The sequence below is a fragment of the Oncorhynchus mykiss genome, chromosome 2 (assembly GCF_013265735.2).
Source record: "Oncorhynchus mykiss isolate Arlee chromosome 2, USDA_OmykA_1.1, whole genome shotgun sequence".
Lineage (NCBI taxonomy): Eukaryota > Metazoa > Chordata > Actinopteri > Salmoniformes > Salmonidae > Oncorhynchus > Oncorhynchus mykiss.
In genome coordinates, this window is record NC_048566.1 from 67,989,130 (window position 1) to 68,008,694 (window position 19,565).

Here is a 19,565-nt window from a genome sequence, read left to right on the forward strand (position 1 = left end):
ATGCTATTGAAATTCAAAAATGTGTAAAGTATTTCCTCGTTTACCAAATCTAGTGTGGCAATTTACCCGACACTTTGTATGAATGGAAACTAACATTGGTGGTTAGAGCGTTGGACTAGTAACCGGAAGGTTGTGAGTTCAAAACCCCCGAGCTGAAGTGCTTTGAAAGGCTGGTCATGGCTCACATAAACACCATTATCCCAGAAACCCTAGACCCACTCCAATTTGCATAATGCCCCAACAAATCCACAGATGATGCAATCTCTGTTGCACTCCACACTGCCCTTTCCCATCTGGACAAAAGGAACACCTATGTGAGAATGCTATTAATTGACTACAACTCAGCGTTAAACACCATAGTACCCTCAAAGCTCCTCACTAAACTAAGGACCCTGGGACTAAACACCTCCCTCTGCAACTGGATCCTGGACTTCCTGACGGGCCGCCCCCAGGTGGTAAGGGTAGGTAACAACAGATCTGCCACGCTGATCCTCAACATGGGGGCCCCTCAGTGGTGCGTACTCTGTACCCTCCTGTACTCCCTGTTCACTCATGACTGCATGGCCAAACACGACTCCAACACCAACATTAAGGTTGCCAACGACACACCAGTGGTAGGCCTGATCACCGACAATGATGAGACAGCTTATAGAGAGGAGGTCAGAGACCTGGCAGTGTGGTGCCAGGATAACAACCCCTCCCTCAACATGATCAAGACAAAGGAGATGATTGTGGAATACAGAAAGAGGAGCACCGAGCACACCCCAATTCTTATCGACGGGGCTGTAGTGGAGGAGGTTGAGAGCTTCAAGTTCCTTGGTGTCCACATCACCAACAAACTATCATGGTCCAAACACACCAAGACAGTCGTGGAGAGGGCAAGACAATGCCTATTCCCCCTCAGGAGACTGAAAAGATTTGGCATGGGTCTTCCGATCCTCAAAAAGTTATACAGCTGCACCACCGAGAGCATCCTGACTGGTTGCATCATTGTCTGGTATGGCAACTGCTCAGCCGCAGACCTCAAGGCACTACAGAGGGTAGCGTGTACGGCCCAGTACATCACTGTGGCCAAGCTTCCCTCCATCCACGACCTCTATACCAGCCACCCTAGTCATAGACTGTTCTCTCTGCTACTGCACGCCAAGCGGTACCGGAGCACCAAGTCTAGGTCCAAAAGGCTTCTTAACAGATTTTACCCCAAAGCCATAAGACTCCTGAACAGCTAATCAAATGGCTACCCGGACTATTTGCATTATCCCCACCCCACCCCCATTTTTACGCTTCTGCTACTCTCTGTTTTTATCCATGCATAGTCACTTTACCTCTACCTACATGTACATATTACCTCAATTACCTCGACTAACCGGTGCCCCTGCACATTGACTGTACCGGTACCCCCTGTATATAGCCTTGCTACTGTTATTTTTATTGTTTTTACTTCAGTTTGTTTTAGAACATACTTTCTTCACACTTTTTTTTCTTCACTTTTCACTTTATTTTTTCTAAAACTGTATTGTTGGTTAAGGGCTTGTAAGTAAGCATTTCACTTTAAGGTCTACACCTGTTTTATACGTGACAAATACAATTTGATTTGATTAGAAGGCCGTGGGCTGGAATCAAACCCCCGCTAACACGGTAGGCCTATATGTGTGCATTGACCATTCATTCCTAACCTTAGGATACACTTGACACATGTAGCCTAGTGGAGACCAATATCTATCTTGTGTTATTAAGGCATATAAAATGACAGTTGTCGATGTGTATGGCTGCATTTCAGATACATTTTTGTGCATTTGAATGTTGCAGTAATAGGACCTAGGCCTAGCATTTGAGAGAGCGAGAGAGGATATTATTTTGGCAGCAGGCCTGATCCCAATGACTCGACTGCCCCCACATGGAGAGAAAGATAACTGCTCATTTTCAAGGAATCACAAGGATCATTTGAATTTCCTGATGGAGCAGGAAAATTGTCATCGATCAAGTTAAGATCCAACATCTGTACACTGCCTGTGACATAAACTTGGGGGCAAACGAGGAAACAGAAGAGAGGGAGTGAGCACTCACACACTCCTTGTCTCAGAGAGTGTATTTCCGTGTTAGGGAAGAGGGGAGCTGCAGTCTCTCCAGCGAGCAAACAGACTGCACCAAGATGTCCCCAAGGAGCTCTTCACAGCTCTGGGACATATTCAGAACAGAAGCCACACAAAAGGAGCGTCTCTCTGTTTGCTTTATGGCAGGCAGGTGGAGAGCTCCGTTCCCCGGTGGTGCTTCAGATGTCGTTACAAAGTCAAAGCAGCAGCTGTTAATGGCAATCAGAGACTCAGATCGAACTGATTGTCCGCCTACTCTGCTGGTAATTAGCAAGAAGTAGCTGGAGGGGCCCCCTGTCCCTGGCACCCCTGCAACCCCCACTGGCCTTTGAGGTGGTGATGAGCCTGGCTCATCCTCATCGCACAACGTCCATCCACTCACATCAGTAGGGGAAACAATGGCACAATTAGTGCCTCCTGATTAGCTGTTAGGTCCTCGTTAAAGGAAATCAGCCAAGGTGAAGGTGGAGGTGAGGAACATTCAGGCTAAGGTGAAAATGTGATGAAATAATCTAACACTAGTTTTTGCTCAAAGAAAGTTGAAGGTACTGTAAACTTCAGTAACTTCGGTGAAGTTATATTATTTTCATGAGCAGACATGCTGATCGACTCTGAATTAAGCTGTCTGCTACACTGACCTCCAACAGTATATATAGCCTCTGGTACTGAAACCCCCACTGCTATCCCTGCACAGTAATCACCAGAGCACTCAGAAGAGAAGACTTCCATGCATATGAAATAAAGCTTGAGCCGTACATCTTTACATTTCTCATTCCTCGTCTCCACCCTTTCGACAAACTTTCTTCCTTTTCTTCCACCTAGTACATAATTCACTATGGTGTTATGTTTAGTCAATGTCACAAACTATTATACAGTTCTGAATTAAACGTATCTCTAAATCCATTAATCTGAACTTAATGTTTCAATGTGACCATTAATAGAGGTATTGTCACATGTGCTCCCATTCCGGGACCTCGGTCACCAGGCTGCTCGTTATGGCGCACACCTGTTACCATTGTTACGCGCATCTGCGCATCATCAGACTCACCTGGACTCCATCACCTCCTTGATTACCTTGCCTATATATGTCACTCCCTTCGGTTCCTTCCCCAGGCATCATTGTTTCTGTTTCATGCCTGTGTGCTGTTAGTGTTTCTTGTTTTGTGTTATGTTCCGTTTATTTTATTAACACACACACTCTGAACTTGCTGCCCGACTCTCAACGCACATCGTTACAGAATGACGCCTCACCTAAGATAAGCATCAGGGAGTTTTTTTGTTTGTTTCGGTGGCAATGACGTCGGGTCTGGGAGTCGCTACAGGCTCTCATGCCTCCGCTGGTTCGTTAGGCTTTCATGCCTCAGCCGGATCGCCAGGTTCCCCTGCCTCAGCCTGTCTGTCAGGTTCCCGCACCCCAGTCCGGCGACAGGTTCCCGCGCATGAGCATGGCTGACCGGTCCGCACTTGATCCCCGGGACCGTCCCTTTGGTTGGTGTCCTGCGGCTGGAGCCAAAAGCACCGGGGAGGTTGTACCGTCCCGCATGCTCTCTCCGGCGCTCTAGGTCGCCACGCTCCACCTCATCAGCCGGACTGACAGGTTTCCCACGCCTCAGCAGAGGTGACTGGTCCGCTCCCGATCCCCGGGATCGTCTTTTTGGTCGACTGGAGCCGCGCGTCGGGGGGTACTGTCACATCCACAGCTCTCCATCCTTATCAGTGCCTGCCAACATGTTATTGTCTGCCCTGCACTCAGTACATTCCAAGCTTAATTGCATCTAGCATATACATTCCTCCTACAGATAACCATTAACTTCTGGTGTAGACCCTAGACTCCGGCACCCCTCATGTCTCTAGTATAACTGACGATTAACAATATTTAAAGTATATAAATCCGAACCAATCAGTACTCATAGATATTACTGTAGGCTACTGGGAGTGTGCAAGCCAGGCAAACGTGTTCTTTATTGCTTTTCCCCTCCCTCAAGCTCGTCTCATCAAAATGGATTTCACGTCACTTTGATTCATCTAGGGATCTCTGTAAAGGAGACTGTTCGAGACAGTTTAGTCCAGAATTTGCACATTTCACCATAGTGAGGATTAACGTGTGGAAAAACAGAAGGGAAGGAAGAGTGGGATTCCTGCCCTCACAGTCATCCTAACACAATTAACACAATCAATTAGACTAAATGAACAAGGCCCCAGGCAGCAAGCCTGCGCACTGAGCAAACCGCCTGGACGCCCACTTGCTGCTCTGGAATAGTTATAATAAATGGTAGCTTAATTCCTCTCCTGGTAAGAAAGAGAGAAAGAAATGGAGAGAGAGTATTCAAAACCAATGAGTTTCTCCTCTAATCCTGGATCTCTGGGTTTTGACCAGAAGTGGCGCCTCCACATGACATCGCTTCTCTCCAAAAGATTGTCTGCTTCGTGGGCGTGGGAGTGAACCTATTCAAGTAAGTAAATACATTTAGAAAAAGTAAAAAACTATGTATTATTAGCTAGCTAGCTAGCAGCTGGCTAAGGCAAACCACTATGTGTAGGCTAACGAGCTAGAACTTCAAACCCTTGTAATCCTTTTTTCTTATTTTGCACCTTCTCCAAAAATTCTATTAATATTATTATTATGTTACTGAACGTATCCAGAGTATTTTCAGATTTCACAGGTGACAAAAATTACAGTAAATGTAAAATGCACATAAAATCAACAGTGTAATGTTTGGATTCAGTCTTGTGTCAGGTAAATCATTGTTTTAAATATTTTTTGGGATACTTTAAGGGGTCTTAAAATTCTAAATCAAATAGCAAAATGATCCTTGATATGACCTTCTTTGTGTCCTTACCCCCCAAAGGTGAGACCACAAAAAAAGGTCATACCAAGGATCATTTTGCTATTTGATTTAGAATATTAAGACCCCTTAAAGTATCCCCAAAAATATATAAAACAATTATTTGATTAAACATGTTTTTTTTCCCTTACTGCTATTAGCACAAAATAATAGATTCACTACATGGTACAACAGCATGTCCCCCCAAAAAATGTAAAGGACGTTTTTCTGAATAGTCTGTCCTATATCTGAGAGATCAGGAAACATTTGTATGTTTAAAAAAATGCATTTGTTTAATGGCACCAAACAGTCTCCATATATACAGTAATTCCATTCATTTTTTTCAACTGTTTCCGGGGGACCTTCAGACGAGACTTGTGTGAACAAACGTGTTCATGAGAGTCTCACCAGAGGAGTCATTTTAGTGTGTAGCCCAAACTGTTCGGACGCTACAGACAGACGTTGGCAGATCGGCTGTACCGACTTCAGATGCTTGTGGGGGTCGCAGAGCAAAACAGGGAACACAATCATGTTCGTCTTTCCATAAAGGGGTCATAAAGGGGCAGCAGTAGTGGTTAGAGCGTTGGACTAGTAACCAAAAACATGTTTTTAAATGGAAAAAATATTAGTTTGCAGGCCAAACTGTTTGGAACGCTACAGACGACTTTGCGAGAAGAGACATTTTCGTGATGTCTCATGGTCTGACAAACACCGCTGTCGCTCTGTCACCTTTCACCGCAGATGCAGAAGTGCGACATCGACGGATGCGGTGGATTGAGATGTATCGAATGCAAAAAATAAAAAATATCTCTAGCTTAAACTGACAGATATTTATGGGGATGATTTATTATGCTAATTCGATTTCTGTGGGTTGTAGACATCGACTCTACTGGGTTTAGTTCTTTTTTTAATGTTTGAAACGTTTAAATTTGGATATATCCATATAGGTCCATTTCCACGAGTGTAAGGAATTAACAATAATTAATTTGGGAAAAAATATTATGAATTGCCATATTAGGCATAACTCAATTTTGCATTTGACATTTTAGTAATTTAGGAGATGCGCTTATCCAGAGCGACTTTCAGTTAGTATATTGTTCTTAAGATAGCTAGGTGGGACAACCACATGTCACAGGCATAGAAAGTACATTTTTCCTCAAAGTACCTATCAGTAGAGTCACACCCTGAAAAGGGGGGGGGGGGTCAAGGTGAGGAGGAGGATTATTTAAGATACTGTTTGAAAAGTTAGGGTTTCCGATGTTTTCAGAAGATGGGCAGGGACTCTGCTGTCCTCGCATCAGGGAGAAGCTGGATTCACCATTGGGGTGCCAGGACAGAGAAGAGCTTGGACTAGGCTGAACGGAAGCTGCCCTCCTGTAAGGATGGGATGTAGTATTTGAGCATAGCCTGAAGGTAGGGAGGGGCAGTTCCTCTTGCTATTCCGTAGGTAAGCACCATGGTCTTGTGGTGGATGCGAGCTTCAACTGGAAGCCAGCGGATTGTGCAGAGGATTAGGGTTTGATGGCACAAGTGGGGAGCCCAGCCAATGGTGAGTTGTAGTAGGCCAGACGGGAGAGGACATGGGCCTGGATTATGACCTGCACCGCTTCCTGTGTGAGGTAGGTTCGTACTCCACTGATGTTTTAGAGCACGAACCTGCAGGAGCGAGTCACTGCTTTGATGTTTGCAGAGAACGACAGTGTATTGTACAGGGTCACGCAAAGGTTCTTTGCTCTCTGTGAAGGCGACACTGAAGTTGTCAACGGTGATGGAGAGTTCAACCCCGGAGGAAGAGCAGTTCCGTTCGAGGTTGAGCTTGAGATGGTGGGCCGACATCCAAGTTGATACATCTGCCAGGCACGCAGAGATGCGTGTTGCCACCTGAGTGTCAGAAGGGGGGAAGGATAAAAGTAGTGTCATCCGTATAGCAATGATTGGAGAGACCATGTGAGGATATGACGGAGCCGAGTGACTTGGTGTGTAGAGAGAAGAGGACAGGGCCTAGAACCGAGCCTTGGGGAACACCAGTAGTGAGAGTACGTGTTGCAGACACAGATCCTCTCTACGTCACCTGGTACTGTAGGAGTGGCCTACCAGGTAGGATGCAATCCTGAGTGGGTAGAGAAGAGGATCTGATGGTTCACAGCGTCTAAGGCAGTGATAGATCTAGGAGGATGATAACAGATCAGAGAGTCAGCTTTGGCAGTGACACAGAGAAGAGCAGTCTCGGTTGAGTGACCCGTCTTGAAGCCTGACTGGTTAGGGTCAAGAAGATCATTCTGAGAGAGATAACGAGAAAGTTGATCAGAGACAGCACGCTCAAGTGTTTAGAAAAGAAAAGAAAGAAGGGATACAGGTCTATAGTTTTTGACATCAGATGAGTCGAGTGTTGGTTTCTTGAGGAGGGGAGCGACTTGGGACATTTTGAAGTCACAGCCAGTGATCACAGCCAGGGGACACAGCCAGTGATCAGCGATGAGATAATGAGGGAAGTGAGGAATGGCAGAAGGTCTCCAGAGATGGTCTGGAGAAGGGAGGAGGGGAGGGGGTCGAGCTGGGCAGGTTGTCGGGCGGCCAGACCTCACTAGTCGCAGGATGTCATCTGGAGAGAGAGGGGAGAAAGAGGTCAAGGCGTAGAGTAGTCCTGTGTGAGTGAGACCAGTGGACTGAATAGGATGAGTGAATGAGTAGCGGATGTCATCAACCTGGCTAACAAAGTCGCCCACAGAGAAGGAGGAGGGAGAGGGTGGAAGATTAAGTAGGGAGGAGAAGGTGGAAAAGAGTTTCCTTTTATTTTATGTTGCTTTTCTTCCACTCAAGTCAGCAAGAAGACAACTGGCTCTTGATGACGTCCGCAGTCTAGATTGAAGATAATAATTAGATTATTAGTTTGAATCAATTGTGTTGAGGCCTGAGGAAGGCCCTAAACAAGTCTCGAGCCAACTAAGTCATAGACCGTTCTCTCTGCTACCGCACTGCAAGTGGTACCAATGAAACATGTCAAGAACAAACAGGACCCTGAACAGCTTCTACCCCCAAGCCATAAGACTGCTAAATAGTTAGTTAAATAGATAGTTAAATAGTCCGGGTAGCTATTGGTTAACTATCTGTAATGACACTTTTTACACCAACTCTTTTGACTCATCACATACGCTGATGTTACTGTTTATTGTCTACCCTGTTGCCTAATCACTTTATCCCTACCTATATGTACATATCTACCTCAACTACCTTTAAAGATGTCAAAGTGTTTTCACGAATTGTTTTCAGTATCTTAATGTTGTTTTTGTTTTGTGTTTTCTGATTGTTTCAGTGCATGCATTCAACAATTTGGACAAAGGACTTCCACAGGGGCCGCCATCTCCAAAGTGCACTCAAAAGGGGCTCTGAACTGGAGTTAGTTGTTGTTATTTAAATGTTGTTATTCTCTTTTAAACTTCCATTGGTTAAAATGTCATTGCTCAGTTATCACTTGGCTCATGTAAATTCTGTAGTTGCCCCTTTAAACATTGAAAAATACTAAATAACCTCTAGTGACTCCCCATCCCGCATGAGGGAGCGTAATCACCGACTGACACTAATTAGCATAACGCAACGGACATAAATATTCCTAGAAAATATTCCTATTCATGAAAATCACAAGTGAAATATATTGAGACACAGTTTAGCCTTTTGTTAATCACCCTGTCATCTCAGATTTTCAAAATATGCTTTACAGCCAAAGCTAGACAAGCATTTGTGTAAGTTTATCGTTAGCCTAGCATAGCATTTTGTTCAGCTAGCAGCAGGTAACTTGGTCACGGAAATCAGAAAAGCAATCAAATTAAATTGTTTACCTTTGATGAGCTTCGGATGTTTTCACTCACGAGACTCCCAGTTAGATAGCCAATGTTCCTTTTTTCCAAAAATATTATTTTTGTAGGCAAAGTAGCTCCGTTTGTTCTTCACATTTGGCTGAGAAATCGCCCGGAAATTGCAGTCACGAAAACGCCTAAAAATATTCTAAATTAGCTCCATAATATCGACAGAAACATGGCAAACGTTGTTTATAATCAATCCTCAAGGTGTTTTTCAAATATCTATTCGATAATATATCCACCGGGACAATTGGTTTTTCAGTAGGACCGATTGGAATAATGGCTACCTCTGCATTTTACGCGAGAATCACTCTGGGAGCATCAGGTGACCAGTTGCGCAATGTAGCCGCTTACGGGTATTCTTCAACATAAATGCGTAAAACTACGTCACAATGTTGTAGACACCTTGGTGAATACGGAGAAACAGTAATCTGGTTGACAGCCCATTCACTGCTCAATAGGGAGGCATTGGAACGCAGCGCTTTCAAAACATGAGGCACTTCCGGATTGGATTTTTTTCAGGCTTACGCCTGCAATATCAGTTCTGTTATACTCACAGACAATATTTTTACAGTTTTGGAAACTTTAGAGTGTTTTCTATCCTAAACTGTCAATTATATGCATATTCTAGCATCTTGTCATGACAAAATATCCCGTTTACTACGGGAACGTTATTTTTCCAAAAATGAAAATACTGCCCCCTAGTCACAAAAGGATAAACAACTTATTTGGGAAATACTCAGTATTTGCTCTTTTTTTCATTAGAATTCTGAGGATTTCAAGTATAGTATTGCACCACTTAGCATAATGTTTAATTGTGAGATAGATAAGAGGAAGTATTGGATTTATTTATTATTTGTTAAGACATTGAATACATGTTTCGTTTAGTTTTCTCTGTGTGAAGCAAGTTCATTTGAAGTTATGTTATTTGTTTTCCGTATTCTCAAAGTAACCAAAAACATGATGTAATTTGCATATTCATAATGAGTTTGCAGCAAATTTACATAAAACAGTAGAATGCTCGCCAAAAGTTTCCCAGAATTGTTTGCCAGAAGTCGCTGCATATTTGCCACAACAGTTTGCCACAAAACTAAATTGCATGTGAAGACATGTGGCAAAGCCTTGCCACAACTCTTTGCCAGAAGCCTGTTTTTTTTGGTAAGGGTTTGTTGCTCCAGCTCCAGAATATTTTTAGTTCACCTGAAATTATGCTTTAGTAATAATGGTCCAACATTTACAAATGAGTTAGCTTATTTGTACATTTTATTTTAAAATGATATGTTGATTCATTCAATGTTGATTCATTGAAGTGGAGTGTTTAAACTTGTTTTAATCGTTAACTTAAAACTATTATTCAAGATGAACTAATGTCAATGTTCATTAATCACAGATCACAATTCTGCAATAAAATGGGTGAAGGGGAACTGTCTCCAATTTGTGTTTCTGTCTTGCTTTTTAGTCCAGTTGTGAGCTCTCCAATCTGTTGTATTTGATTGTCACCATCTCAGGATATCAGCTAAAGTGAACCCATTTAGCTAATTATAATGTCATGCATCACCAATGCAGCCTACAGTACGATGGCATTAATGGCCTTATGGTATGAGCATGTGTAATACACCCCTTGTCATTGTACATCTGAAGCAGAGAACAGCTAAACTCACACATTGTTTGCATATTGTTGAGCTATATATTCTCAATGTAATATGATACCAGTAGATGATGTATATGAAGTTAACCATAAACCAGATTTTCTACATGATTTATCTGACGTGAAATTGTTTAATGCAAATCCAACACTTGTATTCTAGGCACATTACTGTAAATGAAAATAAGGAGCAGACAATATGTAGGCTAATAAAAAAAATTACAAAAGGGAAATAATGGGGTGTGGGGAACGTTGTAATTATACCTTGTTTATTTGCTGAGAATGATTTTACAATACAGAGACAAAATCAGAAGGTCTAATGGCTGCCTTGCCTGGTTCACCAACTACTTTGCTGACAGAGTTCAGTGTGTCAAATCGGAGGGCATGTTGTCCGGTCCTCTGGCAGTCTCTATGGGGGTACCACAGGGTTCAATTCTCGGGCCGACTCTTTTCTCTGTATATATCAATGATGTTGCTCTTGCTGCGGGCGATTCCCTGATCCACCTCTATGCAGACGACACAATTCTGTATACTTCTGGCCCTTCCTTGGACACTGTGCTATCTAACCTCCAAACGAGCTTCAATGCCATACAACACTCCTTCCATGGCCTCCAACTGCTCTTAAACGCTAGTAAAACCAAATGCATGCTTTTCAACCGTTCGCTGCCTGCACCCGCACGCCCGACTAGCATCTCCACCCTGGATGGTTCCGACCTAGAATATGTGGACATCTATAAGTACCTAGGTGTCTGGCTATACTTCAAACTCTCCTTCCAGACTCATATCAAACATCTCCAATCCAAAATCAAATCTAGAGTCGGCTTTCTATTTCGCAACGAACCCTCCTTCACTCACGCCGCCAAACTTACCCTAGTAAAACTGACTATCCTACTGATCCTGGACTTCGGCGATGTCATCTACAAAATAGCTTCCAATACTCTACTCAGCAAACTGGATGCAGTTTATCACAGTGCCATCCGTTTTGTTACTAAAGCACCTTATACCACCCACCACTGCGACCTGTATGCTCTAGTCGGCTGGCCCTCGCTACATGTTCGTCGCCAGACCCACAGACTCCAGGTCATCTACAAGTCTATGCTAGGTAAAGCTCCGCCTTATCTCAGTTCACTGGTCACACCCACCCGTAGCACGCGCTCCAGCAGGTGTATCTCACTGATCATCCCTAAAGCCAAAACCTCATTTGGCCGCCTTTCCTTCCAGTCCTCTGCTGCCTGCGACTGGAACGAATTGCAAAAATCTCTGAAGTTGGAGACTTTTATCTCCCTCACCAACTTTAAACATCTGCTATCTGAGCAGCTAACCGATCGCTGCAGCTGTACATACTGTAGCCCATCGGTATATAGCCCACCCAATTTACCTACCTCATCCCCATACTGTTTTTATTTTATTTACTTTTCTGCTCTTTTGCACACCAGTATCTCTACCTGCACATGTTCATCTGATCATTTATCACTCCAGTGTTAATCTGCTAAATTGTAATTATTCACTCCTATTTATTGCCTACCTCCTCATGCCTTTTGCACACAATGTATATAGATTATGTTATTGACTTGTTTATTGTTTACTCCATGTTGTTGTCTTTTCACACAGCTATGCTTTATCTTGGCCAGGTCGCAGTTGCAAATGAGAACTTGTTCTCAACTAGCCTACCTGGTTAAATACAGGTGAAATAAAATAAAATGGCATGGAGGAGGATTGCGGAGATTGTTGGTGTTGATGGTGGGTGAAGAGAGATTTGCAAAAAAAAGTCAAAGCCACAATTTCCTTTATCCAAAGTACCCATTCATGTGCATTTTACAAGTAGACCTATCTATATATATATTTTAGTATAGGTAGTGAACTATAATCATCCTGACACAGGTATAATGAAAGTGCCTTAAGCTATACTATATGAGAATCATAATGTTAAGATACCATTATCCAATCGGTATCATATTACACGGGAAATTCATGCATTTACGATCTTAGAATGTGTGTTACTGGTGGTTTCCATCCTTCAGTGGGCAAATATCACAATTGAATTTAGTCAACACATTCACAAATGGTTTGATCACTGCTTTTAGGTTTAGGTTGATTGAGGTTCAAGCAAACAGTGTTGTGCAAATCTCTACACCCACCACCAACAATCTCTGCAATCCTCTTCCATGCCATTGACCTGCTAATATAGAATTGGAAAACCAGACACGGCCATAATTTGCATAAAGTAGAGCAGAGCTCAACTTTTTCTATCGCTCTGCTAGCAGGGTTCTCGCCACTCACCTTCCCACAATTTCTCTGCATGCTCTCATTAAAAATGAATGGGGGCGGAACTTCTCTTGCCGAAGCTGCGTCTGGTCAAAATGCACTGGAGTAGAAACACCAAAATACAGGCCATTTCAGATCAAAATGTTCCCCTTTATCAGGCTCCCCCTCAGAGGGGTAACACTTATGAGAAATGAATGGCTGTCATATGCTGGTAGTGAGGAGCATAAGGAGGAGAAGCTGTATCCATGTGGTAAATCCATTTTGCCTGCTCTCCGATGTATAGCTTCCGTCATGTCAAATAGCCCACATTAGCCTGCCTCCTCATACAGGACTCACTGGGGGAGAAGAGGGGAGAGCAGATAGAGAGTGAGAGAGAGACAGATAGGCAGAGAAAGAGAGAAACAGAGAGAGATGGGGGTTGGCAGGGGGTCATTCCCACCACAGTCTTACAGAGCTTCTCCATACTCTGTACCAGAGGATTCTAACATAATCTCTCTATAAAGGGATGACTACTTCAAAACATCACGGAGCTAGTCAACCCTCGTTCTGCCATCAGTGGAGGCACATCACTGATGTATGCCATTACATGATTCTCGTAACAGTGAAATTAATCTTGTATGGACAGAAATGGAAGGAGATGAGGTATGATGTACAGTATGTACAGTATGTAATCAGTAGTGACTAAAGAACACCATTTACAAGCTGTATGGGTTTTTTTTTCAACTAATTTAAAAAATGTTCTAGAACACCTATTGAACTCCTGTAAACCAAATTAATCTGCTGACTGTAGATCTACCTGTCTCTCTCTCATTGGGGGCCTGACTCCCAACCGAAAGGTCGCTGGTTCTTATACCTGAGCTGACAAATCTGTCAATGTGACCTTAAGAAGGGCACTTAACCCTACTTATCTCCAGGGGTGTCGTACTACTATGGCCTGTAAAATAACACATTTCACTGCACCTATCTGGTGTATGAAACAATAAAAATGTTTTCACTACTCAGAAACTGAGAGGTAAATGGGGAGAGCTACAATACGGCTCCACCACGGACTCTCCAGGGCCCCAGATACAACAGGACAGAGTGGGAGAGATACAGTACGGCTCCGCCACGGACCCTCCAGGGCCCCAGATACAACAGGACAGAGTGGGAGAGATAGAGTACGGCTCCGCCACGGACCCTCCAGGGCCCCAGAAACAACAGGACAGAGTGGGAGAGATACAGTACGGCTCCGCCACGGACCCTCCAGGGCCCCAGATACAACAGGACAGAGTGGGAGAGATACAGTACGGCTCCGCCACGGACCCTCCAGGGCCCCAGATACAACAGGACAGAGTGGGAGAGATACAGTACGGCTCCGCCACGGACCCTCCAGGACCCCAGATACAACAGGACAGAGTGGGAGAGATACAGTACGGCTCCGCCACGGACCCTCCAGGGCCCCAGATACAACAGGACAGAGTGGGAGAGATACAGTACGGCTCCGCCACGGACCCTCCAGGGCCCCAGATACAACAGGACAGAGGGGGAGAGATACAGTACGGCTCCGCCACGGACCCTCCAGGGCCCCAGAAACAACAGGACAGAGTGGGAGAGATACAGTACGGCTCCGCCACAGACCCTCCAGGGCCCCAGAAACAACGGGACAGAGTGGGAATAAAGATGCCATGGCTTTAGAAGAACTTTGTGCAATTATCCATTATGTGCAAGGCTCAGCTTGGCTCCAGAGTGGCGCTGCATCTCTGTGCAAGATGTGTCACTACAGTCCCCGGTTCAAATCCAGGCTGTATCACATCTGACCGTGATTGATGTCCCATAGGGCGGTGCACAATTGGCCCACCATCGTCCGGGGTAGGCTGTCATTGTAAATAAGAATCTGTTCTTAACTGACTTGCCTAGTTAAATAAAGGTAACATGTAAAAAATTACAAATAAATAAAAAAGTGATGTCTCTCTTTTAATATTTCATTTTCAGACTCTCTGGGTGTTCTGAGATATAGTCTGATCGGCTAAATGCACACACACAGACGCGTTGTTCATGTCTTAGTGTTCTTTTGCAAATGAGGCTGTGAGGAGTAAATTATGGAAGGTATAAAGTCCAATAGCTGTTTCCCATTAGGGTTAAAAAGTTCTGGTAACTTTCTCCAAATGTATTGGTGTTCCAGTTTCAAACACATCAAGGATCTTTTTTTTTTATCCATCAAAGGAATTCCTCCAGTATGCACACAAATGTTTCCTTCTATTTATCAAAGGAATTCCTCCAGTATGCACACAAATGTTTCCTTCTATTTATCAAAGGAATTCCTCGAGTATGCACACAAATGTTTCCTTCTTTTCATCAAGCCACCCATTTGATTTGAGTGTTATCCAAAAAGTTGAGATTTTTTATTGTTACAAAAATCTCAAATCAAAGCACTGTTGTTATATTCGTTAAGTGTAATTGTGTACTGTTTAATGTTTAAATACTGATTATTCATGTTATTCACAGTTCACATATGAGGAGAGGCATGTTTTCACTGGAATATGGATATCCGCTTTGCTTGACTGTGAATAACACTTAATCAGAAGGTCAAGCAGTCAGTGTATTAGTGGAGCCCGAGGTGGGACGGACGGGTGAGGCTTACCGTGCCAATGACTTTGGGGAAGGGCGGCTCCATGTTCTCATTGACATGCATGCGAGGGGCGAACAGGGCTCTCTTCGATCTGTAGGGCTGGATCTGTCCAAGGCCAAGGATCTCCTACACAAACAAACACAAAGAGAGAGGGGTGGCATTCAAAACACATCACATTGAATAGGAAGGATGTACAGTCATGCACACTGAGCATGAGTCTATTCATACACACAATACAATCAAGTAACTGTACAGTTCATTGTGCTGCTCTTGTAGTTCTTGCTCACATTGAAGAGTGTGTCACAACACTCATAATGTAATGGCTGTACAGTATTGTAAGCTCTAACACACACACACACACACACACACACACACACACACACACACACACACACACACACACACACACACACACACACACACACACACACACACACACACACACACACACACACACACACACACACTGTAGGCATATGGCTTCCTATCCCCTCTCATCTCCACCATGATGACCACTGATTGGTGGAAGAAAGGACATACAGGTAACTGCCAAAATAAAGGAAACACTTGAGTAAATGAGGGATACAAAGTCTATTGAAAGCAGGTGTTTCCACACAGTTGTGGTTCGTAGAATGTATGCCAAAGTGAATAGAAGCTGTTCTGATGGTTTGCGGTGGCTCAATGCTCTATTAAGACGCTATGTTGGTGTTTCCTTTATTTTGGCAGTTACATGTACATTGATACTGTCATTCTAACACCTGTCAGCAGCTGTCAGATAGGGTTGTTCTGGAGAGGCAGTGAAGAGAGGAGGCTATCTAAGACTGACACAGCAACCAGTACAGTCTTTAGAAACATACATTCATTTGGATGGAATTACAATCTAACAACAAAATTAGACTGTTATAACCTTGAACAGTAAGTCATTAGGTTTGATGTAATTGCATTGTTATGCTTCCTTCAACAATCTAATTGACTCAATCTTTTCAGACTTGGGGGAGTAGAAAAAGAGAGGAAGATTGAAAGAGAGATATACAGCGATATGAAAAGAAAGACCGAAGGAGAGAAAGATGAAAGATGACAATGCTCTCACGAAGAAAACCTATTTACTCACTTTTTTTTAACCTATTGTTTATTCAGCCAGAGCCTATTTGAAATGTTAATTTCCATCTTCAAAACACTACAGAATCTAGAGGAACAAGAAAAAGTGTCATGCTTTGTGACTAGTTCTGTCACAGTATGGAAAGACATTCAGTTTACATGTGTGTATGCGCGTATGTGTGGCTCACACTCATTAGCCAATGTGCATTTGCAACTGTATGTAAACGTAATAAGTGGTATGGATAAGTAGCTTTTCTCCCTTGTACCTCTCTCTTCTTCTTTCCTCTCCTCGTCTCTCTTTCCCCCTCTCCTTTTGTAAGTTCTAATGCAATTAGGGCCCTTCTAGTAGGTAACGTTTTGGTGAAAATTATATTTGGCATTCACGCTATTGACTCAGGACTCAAATTGAACACATTTGCATAGCTGCAATGACCCAAGCACCAGGCTCTGGCTGTTCATTCAGCAGGACACATGGCCACATAATGCTGCCTCACTGCCCGCCAACACATACACAGGCAAAACGCCTGCATGAGCAATGTGAGAGCCTAAGACTTCAAAGGAGACTCGTGCTTTTGTGCACTCATAGATATACAATATAATAGCTAGAGACAGCGAACACACAGGACAGATGGTGGAGAAGCATAGTTGGATCACTCACCTGTAAAGTGACCAGTGGCAGGCGGGGAGCTGATATGACTCTTAACATGCTGTATATATGACAGTGGAGGACATTGGAGGAGTTTTAAACATGGCAAATTTACATTGTTCAAATTGACTGATGCTTTTGTATATTGCAAAATTACAGAAAAATGTAGTATTTCTATGACCACAGTGTAATCGCCACATGTATGAATAGGGCCAGGATAGGAGAGGAGAGTGTCACTGTGCTGTGCTGGCTGGGTGAGCAGCAGCCGCAGTACCAACGTGACGTGTCAGGGATGAGAGAACATCCAGCAGTCACCATCTCTCTCTATGTTTTACATACACTGTCTTTTTGACTTTCTCTCTCTTATTCTCCCTCTCCCTCTGTCCCTTCCCTCTCACCCTTCCCCCCTCTCTGTATCTGTCTCTGCCTCCCTCCTCCGTGACAGCCCTGTGCCCACTCGGTAGAGGTCCTCCTGATCCCCGCCCTGGCATGGGGTATCCAATCAATCAAATGTATTTATAAAGCCCTTCTTACATCAGCTGATGTTACGAAGTGCTGTACAGAAACCCAGCCTAAAACCCAAACAGCAAGCAATGCAGGTGTAGAAGCACGGTGGCTTGGATAACTCCCTAGAGGGCCGGAAGAAACCTAGAGAGGAACCAGGTAATGAGGGGTGGCCAGTCCTCTTCTGGCTGTGCCGGGTGGAGATTATAACAGAACATGGCCAAGATGTTCAAATGTTCATAGATGACCAGCAGGGTCAAATAATAATAATCACTGTAGTTGTCGAGGGTGCAACAGGTCAGCACCTCAGGAGTAAATGTCAGTTGGCTTTTCATAGCCGATTATTCAGAGTATCTCTACCGCACCTGCTGTCTCTAGAGAGTTTAAAACAGCAGGTCCATGCCCACGCTGCTACCAGAAACAACAGTTGGCGCCATGGCGACAGTCCGGTCGACAACCAGAAGAAGCAGTTGTCCTTCCTCTTTTATGGCACATCATACATTTACAATCTTGTACACAATGTTGTGCTGCACTGTGAGCTGGCAGTGCTCGCCCCTGTTAGAATGACAGAGAGGGACGAGGTAGGAGGGGTGGGTGCTGAAGGCAGTTGTTTACAAAGCTGTACGTTGACACGGAGACAGAGAGAGCACACTGACTGCTATACTGGCAATTCACTCCAACTCACTTTACTTTCCTGTTCCAGACAACCTCCAGAGGTCATATGAAACCTATCAACACAACCAGAACAAGGTACATAAAGTACATAGTGTCCTGTAACAGACAGTGTTTTCCAGCCACTGACTGACTCTGAAATCCCTGAAGCAGTCAACCAGAGGGTCACATAACTACTTCAGATTAAATGGACTATTATGTATTTAAATGCAAATTCATAGGTGGGTTGTCTCCTATGATTGGGTTCCAAAGCTAGCTCCTGGCCTTTGGGTGGCCTGTAAAACCTAACTTCCGTAAGTATGACCACATCAATCCCAGAATGCATTGCTCCTGGCTGCTTTATTGCTATGATACAGTACGATACCTTTATTTTTAGCAGCTCAATGGAAAACAGCAGAGTGATGACAGGTATTACACTGAAGATGGAACACACTGTCACTATCTCTTTCCTGTGCTGAGAGATGAAGGGTGCAGTGAAGGGATGGGGGCTTAAAACCCATCAATGCTCTGCATGCGGTCATTGGGGATATTGATGAGCACACTCCGTTTGATACACATACCTAGCTACATTGTCAAGGCCAGAGAGGCGTGAAGCTCGCACTGAATGCTGGGAGACTAAACATAACGTGTGTCCCCCTCTCCTGCCTCGCTGTGCAGGTGATGAATAGGCCTAGCGCTGGGCTCAGTTCTGTGACACTGTAACACCCCACGAGAAGTTAGTCATGAATCTTTGTTTCCTGTCCATAAATTACTGCTGCACCAACACCTCTCTCTCTCTCTCTCTCTCAGAATGTTTGAATTCTCATTAGGGAAGTGAGCACCAAGATGTGCCAGGAACACATGGGGGGGGGGGGGCTCTGAATACATTTGGGCAGTGGAGTTGATGTGTGTGTATTTCAGAGTAGGACGACGAAGAGGAAGTGAGAGAAGTGTTGATGGTGGGGGCTTTTGTTTGACCTGGGATCTATAGGCATTGCGACAGACAGAGCCTTCGTCACTCACAGACTCGCAGAGTTACTGCGGCAGCAATGTCACGTCCTTGTCCATTCTGCCATTCTTCCCCTGAATACTATATTGAGAAGTCTCATTAGTCATTCCTGACTGTCTGTTGGAGTGGTGTTCAGTACGAACAGAGAGAGAATGTCAGAGTGTAACCTGGGACTACACCATTGACACAGAACACATGTTAGTCTCCAGCCACAACAAGCCAGCACTGAGACACAACACAACATACACAACCAAACATCACAAGAAATTAAATAAAAACAACAAGTCTGGTTGTTGTTATCACACAGAGGGATCACCACCAGCTGTGACCTGAAGAGTTCAGCAAAGCACTTTGTAAGATTGCT

At 44.0% G+C, this 19,565-nt stretch overlaps 1 protein-coding gene across 2 annotated transcripts in view; it reads right to left on the bottom strand.

Moving 5' to 3' along the window:
• The window catches only part of cdh13 (cadherin 13, H-cadherin (heart)), a 526,708-nt gene that overhangs the window by 322,944 nt on the left and 184,199 nt on the right, over positions 1–19,565 (bottom strand). For both annotated transcript variants that reach the window (XM_036954055.1, XM_036954048.1), the window contains exon 4: positions 15,306–15,419. In XM_036954055.1, coding sequence (XP_036809950.1) covers positions 15,306–15,419 — 114 coding nt within the window. The remainder of the gene's footprint in view (positions 1–15,305; positions 15,420–19,565) is intronic.